Source organism: Pagrus pagrus, assembly GCF_965226575.1.
Source record: "Pagrus pagrus genome assembly, chromosome: 11".
NCBI lineage: Eukaryota > Metazoa > Chordata > Actinopteri > Spariformes > Sparidae > Pagrus > Pagrus pagrus.
In genome coordinates, this window is record NC_140195.1 from 2,557,134 (window position 1) to 2,573,404 (window position 16,271).

The following is a 16,271-nucleotide window of genomic DNA, read 5'->3' on the forward strand; positions in this document are numbered from 1 at the left end:
TTATGAATAATTTTTAAGCAATTCGAAGACTAAACCTCTGACGAAACTGGACTGCTATTTTTTTTTCACATTTTATAGACCAATCAAAAATGAATTAATCAATAGTAGCAATTATCATCACATGTTAGCCCTAATGTTATTGCAACACTGTTTTCAACCAGCACTATGTCAAATCAAATCAAATCAAATCAAATTTTATTTGTATAGCCCAAATTCACAAATCACAGTTTGCCTCAGAGGGCTTTACAATCTGTACAGAGACGACACCCATGTCAAGTTAGCCAAAAGAAGGACAGATGTTGAGGAACAGAAGGAGGAGAGGGAGGGGAGCCTGACAAAGAGCCACAGAGATCCTGACAGAGGAGAAAATAAATCACCTCCTTCACTCCCACTTTTCAACGACCCTCCGAGCACCCAGTGACCTGGAAAAACTGCAGCGTGGGACGACGACCGGCCGCTCGGCTCTTCAAATGAGCCACAGAACAAATCCTCTTTTCAACCTTTCAGCACCGTCATGCAGAGGGGCCACTTTACAGCAGCGTCGCCCATTGTTTGTCTTTCCTCTGTTTCATAGAGACAGAGGGGCTGAATAGGGGACAGCGGTGCTTACACAAACCCATTTTACAGTCAAATGGGAAAATCCTGGCGTCAGGATTTGTGCTGCTCTACAGTCAGCAGGGAGATTTTTCTCCACATGTCGGGATAACATGCAGGAGTCAAAAGAAAAAAAGGAGTTTGTGAAATTGTGATTTTGGGGGACCGCAAAAGGCTGAAAAAGTTAGTTGATGTTTGCTTTCTGCATCGTCATCATCCCAACTGTACGCATGCCTCAAAAGCACTGTGGTGACCACTGCTTGTTGGATTTAAATAGGTCTGAAACTAACTCAGCTGATGACCAGAAATAGAATGAATTTATTGCACAGATGGGTTCAAATGAGCTTTATTTATACCTGTGAAGGCAAGTGTATGCAGCTCAACACCTACAGCAAAAGATATACAAAACATAAGGATAAAAAACTAAACAATTAAAGGCTATGAGCTTAAAAATATGTGCAGAATTTGTATGATTAATGATTAATCGCCATTAATAATTTAACTGATTAAAAATGTCTTAATCGACAATAAGAGATGGGCACAAATACATCAAAGAGTATCTTACAATAGCAGATTACAGATACTTGTTTTTCAAATGTATCCAAGTAAAACACAAAACACTGGTATGAGAAAATGAATGTAATTAAAATACAAGTAATTTAGTCAGTACTTGTGGAACAGTGACAGATGGGAGCTCTGCGATTAAAACGAAGTCATTTAATTTAAAATTCAATAACTTTATGTTTACTTTATCTGTTCTTTTAGCTCCTAATGTAGCCGACTCTGATTTTACATCAAAAACAGATCATGTCCATGGTAAAAACAGTTTTCTAAAGGAAAAATGTTCAACATATTTCATATATTATTAATGATTCATCGATTGTTTATGCAGCGGACTACTGACTAAAGAAATTACTCTATTTGCATCCCTAAACAGGACATTACCAAACTAGAGGTCCTATAGTTTTGTTGCTGAAAAGTTACATAGTGCACCTTTAAACAAACAAAATGTTATGTAGCGGGATAAAATAGATTATTATTGAAAATTTCAAGGTAACTGTTTATTTTGAATAGAACGGTAGTATAACGAGTTCATCAAACGTTCGCTACTGCAAAAAAATGTATTATGCAAATGTGTTTTGTAGTACAAGACAGCCATGTAGTACAACACACCAAAACAACTGCAACACCTGAGAGTCACTGAAGATACTCAAACATGAGAAGACTATTCATATTCCTCCACTAGGCCTAACAAGAGTCATGCCAAATGACTAACTAAACTAAAACTGGCTCACCCACCACAAAAAATTAGTGCAATTAATGCAAATTATGAAGATAGATGAGAGGTAGCAGCCCTTCAGCCCATACCAAAACATCAACCACACCCAGGAAACAGCCAGCACCATCAAAGCTTACATTCATATAATGAAGCAGGCAAAGAAAATCTGAACAAGCCAAGAAATCCACCCATATAAAACTGTTAGCACAAACAGGTCCTACCTTGAAAAGTAAAGCAATGGTCCGCAGTAACTCCAGGTGAACTGGACCATCTTGGATCAGTCATGGTGGTCTCAAACTCCGACTTCCGTTAAAATGGCGTCTGCAGGGAAAAGCTAGCTAGCTAAATGTCAACAGCTAAAAACCACACAAACATCAGAATTCCACTAGAAAAAATAAAGATATCCTGATGTAACATCGTGTGACTGTTTGTATGCTAGCTTGTTTATAACACCAGAGGAGCTGTGGTGGTGGTTGAAGGTAGTTTTAGCAGCTGAGATAGCTAGAGCTAGAGATAGCTAATTAGTATTAGCGGCAGATGTGCTAACACAAATACGATGCGTTCCATTGCACTCGGAAAACTCGGGAAAAAACGAACCCGACACCGAAAAGTGCAATGGAGCGGTCATCCGAGTGGTAAACTTTTTTACTTTATATAGTGTTTGTGTTTGATAGGTGCAATAAATACACGTTTGTAGTTATCATGTTCACTTTCATTCAGCACTCAGTTGACCTGTGCTCAATATAAGTCTTTGAGTATGTATTTGAGTATGTGTAAGGAGCCGGCTCCTCCTGTACTTTTTTTAAGTGCCCTTAATTGTAAAATCAGCTGCTGTAGTTGCTTGTGAAATTCTCAGACTTTACAGTTAAACACACATTTGCAGCGAGCGTCCAGTGTTTTTTTTCCGGGAATAATACTCGGAAATACTGACTTCCGACTTGCAAGGGAATGCAGCAATCGCCCTCCTTAAAGAAGGTGCGTTCGATTTGCTGCAGGGCGGTAAGAACAGGTACGGAAGCGGATTAGGACCAGGGGCTGAGAAAAGATATGAGAGGAGGAAGTATTTTTTGTCATTATGCATTAATACAATTTTGTAAATAAAGTCGAAAAGTTGAGAAATAAACTTGACATTTCAAGATGAACTTCTAAGTGCTGTATCGTGGGCAACTGGACTTGTTTCAGTCTCTTGAAGACGTGTCACCTCTCATCCAAGAGGCTTCCTCAGTTCTAACTAACTGGAGGGGAGTTGCAGGCTTTTAAACTCTGTGTGGGAGTGTCCTCACAGAGTCGTTGGCTCGGTGAGCCCAGGTGTGAATGGCTGTTAAGCAGTCTGGGGAGAGAACTCAGTACAGCGTTGTAGGTTGGTGATAAGTAATGTCTTAGGCCACCTCCTCTGTTCAAAGACAGTTGTTCCAGTTTAACATAGATGGATTATTTTACTACTCTTTCAAACTGTCTTCTCTGGATTCAGATACTTTTTGACTTTTACTCAAGTACTATTCATATGGGTGACTTTCACTTGTACTAAAATAATATTTTAACACAATGTCTTAACTTTTACTCAATTGGCAATGACTTTAGGGTACTCCACCATCAACGTGCAGTATGTAGAAATCTGTTTGGAAGTAGTGATTAGGCTAAATGTAATTAGACTTGTCCCTTAATTTTACAGTGGCTTGCCCAAAGTTCTACTAAATTCAAATTTGCATAGTGAGTCAAGTAGTGAAATAACTTTTTTGTCCATTTTTTGCGTAGATTACAACTGAAACTGCAATTTTGGCCCATAAAAGGAAAATGTTTGTTTCATCATGACCACTGTGGAAGCATGCCCAAGCAATGCATTATTGAGATATATTAGATGTCAGTTGGCCTAGTCTATCTTTGTATTGATTATTGCTTTATATTAACAAATGTTTGCACTTTCCCTGAATGGTGAGATATTTTCGCATCTGACTTTATTGTACTATATTTAGTTGTAATTTCTTTTCATATGAGCAACATCAATTAAATCATTTGTTTTATAACTACTTTTTATGAGTAGCTTTAGTTAACAAAACTAAACCTCTCCTTTGTGTAGTTTCCCTGTAGTTTTTTCTAGTTATTTCTTCCAGTAATTCAGTCCCAACGTGAAATATTAGAACTCTGAGTCAAACTTCATTTCAGGAGTCAAAGCCATCTGCAGGGGAAGTTAACCTAGATTTGTGTAGGAATCTTTCTTATCCATAGGGACTGCTGGGCTCAGTTCCCAGATGCGTTCCTGTGTTTTGACTCTGAGCCAAGTGTTACACAACTCCAGACCAGCAGCAGCAGTTAGTGGACATGAAGTGCTGCTCCCTCAGTGTTTACTCAGTTGGTGAACAGCCCTGTACAAAACCAGTGAACCACTCCCTGGCAAACAGACACTTTCACTGACTGGTCCTTATACGGCTATTTTAACCAACAGGACTCACCACTGCAAATGACTACGTTATAGTTTGACCAGTAAAAACACAGAATGCCATGTGTTTTACTGAATTCACGCTAAACTTGCATTGTAATATGCTTCTTCTGTTTACGCATGCTGAGGGCACATCTTTGTTTTCCCATATAGCGCATGAGTAAAATCAAAGAGGAGAACCGACACAGAACATTAGGCTGCAAGAGTCTACTTTATTGCATTTGCAATCACAGGGTGACAAAAGTGAAAAACATGTTTAACAAAGGCATGTGGATGTATATGCACCACACTGTGTCTATGCACCACAGTATTACAAACACAGAACAGTACAAATGTTAAAAAAACATAGGAGCTTATCAGTTGCATCATCGTCTTGTTGGTTTTTTTTTTGTTTATTTTTTAATTCTTTTTTTTTCTTGGTTGTCAATAAAATAAAAAACACAAGGTTACCAAAACAAAAAACGAGTTAGGCAGCCTATCCTACGATGAATAATATAAAAAAAACTAATAAGGTTGTAAACGGGACATCCTCCCGTCACCTAGCGTTGGTCATTGGGTTGACTCCTCCCGAGGCGCGGTGTGGATCAGAGTGAGGCTGCAGGATCAGGAGGAGGTGGGGCTTCCTGCGTCGCTGCTCTCACTCGCCTGCCGCTGCATCACCATCTCCCTGGCAACGCAGGTGATCTGACCATTGGTCACCGCACCTGGGACCCCCGCCCTGAGAGAGACAGAGAGAGAAAGGAAGATTGTGAAAATCCATTATTGACACTGGATAATAGAAAAGGTGCATCTGTGTGTAAAACAGATACAGGTTGATTAATGTACACAGCGACAAGTCATAGTGAAGCAAACAAGCAGAAGAGATGTCATTGTCTGCACACCATGGATGTATTAACAGAGCTGGACGCAGTGCAACACTCAGTCATTCTGCTAATTTTTGCCAAGGGCCATTTGCGACACTGCAATGAAAAAATTTGCCCCTGTGGCCCCAAAGACATTTTACCCTTAGACCACCTGAAAAGAGACCCTCCGCCTGAAAAACGCTATTTTTATTTGCCTACTGCTGTCTCAGTGTGAAGTCTTCTGGTGGGCACCACAACACTGAAACAACTTTCTGGCTCATCCAGGTGACTGTGCACCATCTTTGAGTCCACTATTCAGTTACGCTAATGCATCCATGTAAGTAAAAGAAGAAGACAAAAAAGCTCCATATCCAACGGTAGATTATTTAACAAAGCTGGAAAAAGATGAAAGATATATGTGGAAACATTTCACACTGCATATCTGTTAGCATGGGGCTACGTGCAGTGTGAAACGCACTATGGTGAAGGTCTGAAAGAGAAGAAACTTGGCATTTAAAGACACGGTTTAGGATTATGCCCAGGATTAAAATAACCCAGATACAGCAGCTGAGTTAGGGAATGAGTCAGCAGTGTGTGTGTGTGTGTGTGTGTGTGTGTGTGTGTGTGTGTGCATACTTATACTTACTTCTGCTGTGCCTCCTCAGTCAGTGGGGTCATCCCTGGCTGCTTCCCAAAGAAGAAACTGGACCACCAATGGCCAGAGTCCTGCTTGGGGAGTCCTGTGGAGGCAGATAATGGAAGCATGAGGGTTTAATCTCTACAGCTAACAGTTATTGTGAAGTCGGTGCTCTGAGGACAGTATTTCACCTCACTTTTAACAGCCATTTGACAGTTTAACACTCCAGTCTGATGATAGTTTCAACATCAGATTAAAGCTACTTTGCTCTACTTTGTGAGCTGAGGAAAAGTACCAGGCAGCAATTTTATTGAAGTGAGACAGCAGACTGAGCGTCACAGTGAGTGATGTTAAAATGTGTGTTTGTGTGCGTGTCTTTTAACAGCTACACCCTGAGAGAGAAGTGACTCAGGTTTCTGGTGTCACGGCTCAGACGTGTTTGGATCCGGGTCAAACTTACTGTGACGCCTCCAACAACTGCATTTACATTAAAGGCAGTTATATTTACTGTACAGCTGCTGTGTGCTATAATTAGCTTCTAGGTCAACCTAAAAGTGCTGCCAGTTGGGGATGTAAATGTGTCTGCGCAGACACAGGCCTTTACCAAAACTGTTTGACGGACTATAATGTGATCTAGTGTCCCACATTTTACGGAATTAAAACAATTTTTGTATGAAACTAATTTATTAATTTGCAGAAGTATAAACCATCGCTTAAAAACCTCTCTTTCTACAAGCTTTTGGAAATGTTTAATGTACATTTTTATTTTATTTTCTTCCCATTACATCTGCCTTGTCTGGTTTTAATTCTTGTTGAGCACTTTGTAACTTTGTTATGAAAGGTGCTATAACAATTAAGTTCATTACTTATTATTAAGCACTACAGGTTTAGTTTAGTACTATCCAGTCCAATAGTGTGAAAGCTCTCTTTTCCCTGTGATTTTTCAGTTATTTGTGGCTGTAAATAATAACATTATTTTACCACTAAAGTTATGATTTTGCTGCCATGAAGAAATGTATACCTCATGACACATTTTATGAATGTATTTTTTGTAATTTCCAATTAATTGAATTTCATAAAACTGACAAAATCAACTGTAAAAATAAACTGCATTGCACTGATCTGTCTATGAATGCATGTGCTCCTCCCCCCCCCTTTGGTGTACAGCACCTGGGGTGTGAGTGTGAATATTTCAGAACCCTGAGACCATTAAAGTGGACCTGACCCGGTGGTTAAAACAGACACAGATGTAAGACGGCCCAGATGGTTTTCACACAGAGCTGCACTGAGACGCTGATCCAGGATTACTGGTGAAGTCAGCTGATATGAACTGGTGCTGAGGGTTATATTGGTGTACCAGCGGCTCGACGCACGTGCACCAACACTGGGATGATTTTTTCTGATTCCTAACAAGAGAACGAGGGTTGAAGAAATCCACTAATCCCGAACAGGAAGTGAAAACACTGAAAATGACTTTTACCCTTAAGTCAGACCAGGAGCAGGCAACGCTAGGTGTGTCACAGGATGACTCAACCATAGTAACCGTGTGGTCTGAGGCAACAGCTGACTGAACCATAGCAATCCTGAGGTTACCGAAACTCGAGCCTCATTTGAGATGTATGGGTACAATGAGCAGCGGTACGACTTGGATTGAGCACTGATGTAATCTTTTGAAATTATTGCATAAACTGCACACAGGAAATATGGGCGAGTGTTACAACATTTACATACAGTTGTGTTAACTGAAGTGTTCCTGAGCCCACGTAGTAACATCCTTTATACATGTGTTTCGCAAAGTGCTGAACCTCTTATCTTTGGGTTTGAAAGGGGGATCCTTGAAAAGCTCAGTCATTCAACTTTCCCAGTCTTTTGTTGTCCAAACTTGTTTGGAACATGTTGCTGCCAAAAAAATATATTTACAAAAAAAGTTGAGTGTCTACGTTTTTGAAGTCTGTTTATGTCAAAAAATGGTTAGCAAATTATCAGGCTGTTTTATTTATGAGCCACATTTTTTTCCCCCAAATCGAGGTTGCTCATGACAGACAGAAACATCTGGAACCACCACAGACACACACACACTTCCTGTGGTTGTTTCTTCTTAAAAGCAGAACATGCTGTTCTGTCCAAAACTCCAGTCATTTGAATGTCTTTGAGGAGGAGTGCCTTTCATGCGTCATTCTCTGTCTCAACTACAAACTGAGAAATCCTCAGGCAGCAGCTTTGATTCAGGGGATTTGGAGCACAGCATTGTGTTGACACTATTAAACCTTTTATGAACAGTTGGACAGGCATCAACAGCAGCCTTTTATAATCAGCTTGTGAATATTGTGCTATGAAAGCATCAATGGTGTTATCATTAATACAAGTTTAAAGGATTGAGTTTAAACCTCCAATGATGATTTAATTTCTGTTTCTGAAGCTTTTCAACACTGATAAACATTTAATTCTATTTATTTTGGAGTCTTCCTTTGCATAAAGACTGATTTATTCAGTTTTTTTTTCCTTCCTCACTGAAACAAACACCCACCTGGATGGTGAGGGATGACCTCTCCGCTGTACTCCGAACTGCCGCAAGAGCTGCTGCTGGACGTAGAGCCGATGCGCCCTGAAGAAGAGTTGAAGAAGTGCTCAGTTTTATCACAGTCACGAAACTTAAAAAAGGTGAAAAGTAACAGGTAGAGAGGTCCGGCTTCATTTTGGACAGATCTCACTGAAGCAGGGTGCAAAACTTTTTTCTCCACCAGCCACAAAGCTTGTGAATGTTTGAATGTCACGAGCCACTTAACTGATCGCCATGTTTTTCTTTGGCTTGGGTTGATGGCAAATCTACCCGCAAATTGCATTTTCTAGCAGCACTAGGCAGGTTGCTTGAGCTTATTTTGGGCCCTGCTGAACGGTTGATTCTTTGAACCAGAGGCAGAACTTAATGCTCTTGCATAACTCCTATTGAAAGAGGGTGATGAGGTGTTCACAGGGATGCAAATATTTAAAATCCAATTTCCTCTGATTATACAACCACAACTCTGAAGCTCTAATGGACTCTTTTCATTTGATCTGCTGAGACAGGTTTTAAGTCTATTCAGCACTCTGGGAACTAAACAAAACAGAGTACATTCATTCACACTGAGAACAGAGAGAGATATTCCTGAAGTGGAAGATTTGATGTCTTCTGACTTAATTTGTTCTGGTGAGAGACCATCCTACATATACAATCTGAAAAGAACGCATTAAGGACATTGTCATATTCAGAACTAATACTTTAATCTTGATACAAAATAAAATACAATCAGTGTATTGGCTACTAATACTATTAGCGTTGAACAAATTACTCATTCTGAGAGCAAAGATCTTCCACCCTGAGAACTGTCTACTAGTCATGTTTACTCAGATAGACGATGACTACACATACTAATCATCTTCTAGGGAAAGTCAAGGACAAACGACTCATCACAGCTAAACTTAAACCAGTTTACTGACTGTTAATCTAGTGGGAGTAAACTGTAAATCCCACAGCAGAGTTAAAGTGAGTCACCAGACAGGAAAGGGGAGTCAGTTTAGTCCTGATTAGCAAGACACTCACTTCGGTAGTAGTCAGTGGTCGCCACGAGAGAACCGCCTGCTGGAATAGCTGCCATTCTGCTGTTGTTGGTCGCTGTAAGCTGTGCTTGATGGAAACCTGGAAAAAGGAAAAACAATTTCATCAAAACCAGACTGGGCCACATGACTCACCGGAGCTTCAGGGAGATTTTCTTTAAAAATATTCCTTTTTCAGGCAAATGCCCACGCATGGGTCCAGGCCAGAACTCAAGATGATTTTATAACAGTGGCTCCAACTAATGAATCGACAACTTGCTATTCATTACCGATTCGTATATGACCAATTAACTAGGTGTCAATATGCAAAAAAAAAAAAATTCATATTGCCATTGGCCAATCAAAGATATATTGATATCGGCATATTGGTTGTCCAATAAGCTCTGATTTGAAACCTTATTTTTATATTCATTACATTCCCAGTGAAGTTTACAGTTTCAGTGCAATGGTGTCATTTCTCGTTTTAACAGATACTGCGATATGAGTCACAATTTTAGTGGGACTGGTAGTTATTGCATTTCAATTTCACTGAAAAATATTTAAAACCATACAGTGATTTTTCCTGAGGTGTGCACAAAACAAGCATCTTCCCTGTTGTGACACATTTCACCTCTGACAAACAACTGCATCTCCTGAGAGTTGAACACTGCAGTTGGCCATAATATAATTGTACAAATGTTTTGATAACAATACAATTAATCAACTAATCCTTTCCACGCACAAAAAAAAAAACGCTAAAAAAAACTGAGAAAAACCAGCTGGACTCCACGTTATACAGAAAAACAACAACAACAACTCGACGCCTTGAGCACAAAACAAGACAAAGACTGTACATTAAAATGCACATAAACAGATTATCTCTCACAGCCACAATACATCATTTATTTATCTTTTAAATAAAAGATTTATATTGTGTGGACCTTCCTCAGCTGCAGGTTTGGGCTCAGCACGTCTTCAGTGTGATGACGTCAGCCCATGTTTTGCAGGGGTCTTGTTTACATTAGAGTCTCTGCACCAAACCGACATTTTGGCTCGGTTCTCTCTCATCACGAACACGAGAACAGAAGCATCGTCTAACGAGATCACGAGCAGAGAGACAAAGGGGGCTTTGATGGAGGGGACAGAGCAGACTGTACAGCTGGACCCGCTCCGTCCGTGACGAGGACATTTTCTGCCCCCGACAAGGACAAAAACAGGATCTATACGAAGAGCCGGTTGACACCAGAACTGTCAGCTGTCGACACCTCTGTTAATACGACCGCTTGTACTCTGGGGATGAAAACCCGAATAAAACGAGCCAACACCAAAACACAAAACGTGTCTTCTACTGCGTTTAACCCAAACAAAGACAGCCACACGGCAAAAGCTGCCATTATCACAGGTTAGCTAGTTAGCATCGTGAGCTCGCCCGCCCCCCCCAAGCAGGGAGCCCACCACCAGAATAACCCTCGGTGTTACCACCATTTTACAGCCGGGGAAAGCCTCACCTTTTACGGACCCAGACGTGCTGATGTTCAGTAGCACCCAATTCAACTCAGTCGGCGCGGCTGGGGGAGTAAACGCTAGGCGACGGGGCCCATTTGAAAATAAGTTTTGGGCAAATGTAACCCTCCAAGGTCCGAGCGGAGATCGACTGCTTCCTCCCGAACCAACGGTCCGCTCCGGCTTTTATACAGACGGCTGGTGACGTAGCATCAGTAGTGGGCGGGGCTACATGGTCACTGCTCTTCATTCATCATGGACGACTTCACAATAAAGTCTGACTCATTATAATGTTCATTATAATTTATTCATGGAAGCTTATTAAAGTAACAGGTTTATTTTAAATAATGATTATTCTGTTTTAACTTTCCCCCTGTTTTTACCACATTTTAGTGTCTCTGGTTATGTTTTATCAATCAATCAATCAATCAATCAATCAATCAATCAATATATAGCACTTTTCAAGCAAATCAAAGTGCAATTTTACATTGTGCTTTACAAGTGATTGAAAAAGAACCTGAAAACATGTTGAGAGACTAATGCACATCAATTGCAACAAAAGGAACAGTTAAAACAAATAATGAAAGATAAAAACAAGCACTAAAAATGATAATAGAAACTAAATGAAAAATTGCAAATGAAATTTAATTTTAAAAAATCTATAAAATATTATATAATAATAATGAGAATAAAAAGAACAATGGTTACATTTAAATTTAAAAAATCTACATAAAATAAAGTAAAAAAGACTATAGGGCTATGATAAAAACAAAATAAACAAGTCTAAAATTAAAACCATAAAAATGGTAAGAGACAGACTGAATATATAGGGGTTTTTTTTTGTTTACGTTTAAAAGCATCAATGTGTCTATTCACTCTAAAATTTGACTCATATTTTTTACTTGTTTAACTTGTTTAAATTGTTGGAAGACATACTTGGTTTTATCTTTCTTGTCCCACAATAAGTCAAGCTTTGCAGGCATAATGTCCTGAAAGTTGTTCTTACATTTATATTCGAGCTCTCTCCTCAAACACATTTCCAGGAAACTCCTCTGTGTAAATTCCATCGATCGCTTCAGCATAAGGTCAGATTTTTATCTAGCAGGGTATCAGCTTTACCTTTTTTTAGCACAATTTGTCAAACACTAAGATATTTTGTAACCCGTGTCTCTCTGTTGCTCAATTTAAAAACCAAAGACGACTCACACAGCTGAGTCTGGTTGCTTCACTGGTCTTTGTATTGTAATTTAAATATATTTTACTCAGAAATCTTTCCCTTTCTTTCTTTATTTTACAATACAGCATTCATCAAAAATGTTCGTCTTGTTCATATCTTTGTTGTTTATACACTGTCTGTTTTGATTACATATTTGAGCGCTGTAGCCCAACTCTGTCACTTAGAGCTGTTTCTCTTTCATCAGGTCTTCTTTTGATAAAATATATTCTATTTTCTGCTCTTTTGTTGGTCTTCAAATACAATTTATTCACACTTTTTTCGTTTTTACAATGCAACATTCATGTGAAATGTTCATCTTGTGCAAGTGTTCCTCTGCCTACATGTGACAGAAATAACATGACTTGATTTCGGTGACTTTCATAGTGTACAGTAACTCTGCACAGTCACTGATGATCACAGTTGACTCACCAGTGTAACCACAGACTGTCCCAAACGTAAACAGCAAGCACTATACAAGCAGCTCCCCCTGGTGGTGAAATACATGAATTGCAGTAATGTTATCATCCCTTATGATAGATAGATAGATAGATAGATAGATAGACTTATTAATCCCCGAGGGGAAATTAGGTTATCATAGCAGCAGGTACATTCAAGTACAAATACAATCAAAAAACAAGGGCAAATATAGAAACAATAGGAAACAATAAAGTACTATATACAATAAAATGCTTAAGTAGTTATAAAATAAAATAAAATGCTGAGGTATCGAGGAGTTAAGGCAAGTGGAACATAAGGTGCAAGAGGACGCGGTGTGGTTTTATTGACAGTAATAATAATTTAAAGCGCAAAAACTATTTGTGTGTTTTGGAGTGAGTTATAAAGTCTGATGGCTGAAGTCTGAAGCAATGTGTTTAAACTCCCACTGAAGATATCAGGAGTTAATGTCTCTGCAACGGTGAAAAAAGTAGGTTAAAAGTTCAACCAAAAAGGAAAATTCAGTCTTTATCTACTCGCCCCATGCTGATTGAAAGTCAGGTGAAGTTTTGTTGTCCACAAAGACAGTGTTGCAGCATTCTCCTGAAAAACTGAAGTAAAAACCCAACAGAAATTAAGATAAAATGGCGCCTTACAGCTTGTCCAGCATAATCTCAGCCTCCAGAAGCCCAGAGATACAAAATTGATTTGAAAATAAATTATTCACAACCTTTTTCAAGCCAAAGTCCTCACTGTAGCTGCTTAGCTAAAAGCGTCGGGTCTGAAGTGAGACTTTAAATCGAGGGTGTAAATAAGGTCTTTTCAAATCAATTTGGGATCTCCGTGCTTTGGGAGACTTGGATTACTCCGGACGAGCTGTACAGAGCCACTATATGTTGAGGTTTTTTAAAAAACTTTTGAAAACAAGTCCCCATCAACTTCAGCTGTTTAGGAGAACGCTGCAACACGTTTCAAGCTCCAGAAATGTCAACGGTCTCCAATGTGGGCAGCAGCAGGCTGGCTCAGTCAGGAGATCCTGTACCTTGTGTTACTAAAGTGAGAAGACAACACACAAGACAATAAGAGGTTCATTGTGCTTGTACCCAGTGGTGTAACTGAGTACTTCCTCGAGCACTGTACTTCAATCCAAATCTGAGATACCTGTACTTTACTTGAGTATTTCTGTTTTACACAACTTTACACTTCTCCTCTACATCTTAGAGGCAAATATTGTACTTTTTACTCAACTTCATTTTTTTGACAGCTTTAGTTACCAGTTACTTTACAGATACATTTTTTTCATATCCTTCCTGTCCAGTGAAAATCCTTTGAGTCCAAGTGATGATTTTGAACATGAATGTTTGCAATAAACTGAAGGATTGGATGGATGTTCTGTTACATGTTGTCAAACTTCTCCTTCTGAAGATAAATAAACTATTTCATATCCCTGTTGGATCACAAACAGGCTGTTTTTCTGACTTTTTACTGATACATGGCTCTTCTGTTCACAGTACAGCCACACTACAAACTTATGGTGCTCTTACATTATATGATGCACCGCTGTAGATTAAAGTAGCCAACAGTAGATAAAGTAGTTAAAATGAGCTCAACCTTAAACATCTACAGCAGGAAAATGACACATACACATGAACGCAGCAGTAATATTAATCATCAGATATAAAAACACTAACAGCGACCATTTTACAGCATGAGTCCTTTTACTTTTCATACTTTAAGTACAATTTGCTGATAATACTTACATACTTTTACTTAAGTTGGGTTTTGAATGCCAAAACCTTAGCTTGTAGTGGATCATGTCATACAGTCTGGTGTAAGTACTTTCACTTAATCAAAGAATGTGAATATAGATCAGTATTTAGTATAATTTACCATTCTGACAGTTTTAATACTCACCAGTTGTTGTTCGTCATGCAGAGTGGACGCGGCACTTGTGTTAGCATCTGCAGTCGAGCCATCCTGCTAACGTTAGCTGGGCTGACTCTGTTAGCATCGCTAGTGCTAACACAAGCAGCGACTGCTTCTTACTGCTGTTCAGGAATGTTGTCATCATAAGTGGCCGCCGTGAAAACGTTCTTCATCTTCGGTGATTTTGCCACAAACTTTTCATTTTCCTCCCGCTTCCTCCGTCTTCCTGCACCTCTTTACTTCATTTTCGTTTTCGTCATCATTTGTTTTGCTAGTTTTCCCTGAATCATTTCTGCACATGCGCAGTAAGATGGGATAGTCCAACAAGGTGGAGACTGAAGGGGGGATCCTGATATTATGATGTCATTCTAGCGCGGATTAATTGTTTTTTTTAAATTAATCAGCGAAAAGAAAACTTTCTTAATCATCCGTTTATGAGACGTTTGGTGACCAAGGCAATGAACTTTGCCATATAGTCATAATTATATGTCGTAATGTTGTCAATAATCATTAAGCTATGGCTGCTAGGTAACAGTCACTCAGGTGCTGTCGTAAAGTAAGCCCCGCCCACAGGCTCAGTGGCGACAGCAGGCGGTTCGCGCCAAAATTCCAATCTCAGGGTTTACGGCAGACGATTGGCGCCAAAAATGTAAATAATTAATGGTCGCTGACCCAACGGATCCAGCGGTGCCTGGCTGAGGACCTGAGGTGAGTAAACTCTGCTGTGTTAATGTGGTTTATTTGTACAGTTACCTGCTCAGGAAGGTTAAATGTATGTCTGTGTGGGAGTTGGAGTGATTTTAGCATTGATTGACTTGAATCCAGTTCTGAAGGCTTAGATCAGTCATTATTACAGCCCTCAGGTGACATTAAGCTAACATTAGCTTTTACTGACAGTGAGCTTGCACTAATTGGCTTATTATCTGAGCTAAACCAGGTAAATTGAACAATTTACAGTGTCTGCAGTGCTTCCGCCTCCTGTAAAGTGTTAAGGTAAATTCGGCTTGTACATAATCCTCTAAATACATCGTAATAAAGTCAGTGACAAACGCTGTTTTTTCGGTACACCAAACCTCCATTGTGATTTTGATGGGTTTTTTTCTGCCGTGTTTATTACATGAATTACGCCACATTCAATTTGCACTATCCCGAATCAGTCGCTCGTTTTGGTAAAGTCGGGGTGAAACCTGATTAATGTTGAATGTAAAGTTTGAAGTCAAGGGATGGAGTTGTTATCATCGCTGTTAGCTAGCTGACTTTAGAGTTGGGAGGGGGGGGGGGCATATTAATATATATGTATTAATTTCACTGCTTTTTGCACTCTGGTTAGACTGAATTGCATTGCAATGACAATAAAGTTAAATGAATCTCATCGTATTTTCATTATTAGTCTATTAGTCTTATGTAGCACACACCAAGCATCTGTTTTTTTTATTAAAATTAAAAAACATCCAGTGGTCACATATATAATCAGAAAACGTTGATGTTTTTTATACAGTGAACATTGTAACTCAATAAGACAGTTTCAGCACTGTGTGTTACACTGCCACTTCTGAGCCTGTAATCTAGCTGACTGAACCTTAACTGTCATCATTGCAGTAGATCACATGCTTCTGCAAACACATCATATGAACGAGAGCAAGAAAATGTAAAACATAGTCAAACAAAAAAGGAGCTAGATCTGCTCATGCAGGACTACGGGCTATTGACACATCCACTATACCAGAGAAAATGTGCCTGAAAACAAATCTAAAACAAACATCATGAGTCTTCTGTTGTGGATTTATGTTTTCTGTGATGTCACAAAACAGGTTTCTAGCAATAACACT

At 39.3% G+C, this 16,271-nt stretch overlaps 2 protein-coding genes across 2 annotated transcripts in view; one reads left to right on the forward strand and one right to left on the reverse strand.

Annotated features, from left to right (window-relative positions):
• Positions 1-4,502: 4,502 nt before the first annotated feature.
• On the reverse strand, positions 4,503-11,028 carry ppdpfb (pancreatic progenitor cell differentiation and proliferation factor b). The gene is made up of 5 exons (XM_084366745.1): positions 10,871-11,028; positions 9,370-9,465; positions 8,317-8,394; positions 5,799-5,892; positions 4,503-5,028 (listed from the first exon to the last, which is right to left on the reverse strand). The coding sequence occupies exons 2-5, from the start codon at positions 9,422-9,424 to the stop codon at positions 4,914-4,916; spliced, it is 342 nt and encodes a 113-aa protein (XP_084222871.1). The 5' UTR covers positions 9,425-9,465; positions 10,871-11,028; the 3' UTR covers positions 4,503-4,913.
• A 4,103-nt stretch (positions 11,029-15,131) lies between these two features.
• LOC311264712 (L-rhamnose-binding lectin CSL1) overlaps positions 15,132-16,271 on the forward strand; it is a 31,238-nt gene continuing 30,098 nt past the window's right edge. Inside the window, exon 1 of the mRNA XM_084365803.1 lies at positions 15,132-15,150. The gene's annotated coding sequence lies outside the window, so the exon portion shown is untranslated. The remainder of the gene's footprint in view (positions 15,151-16,271) is intronic.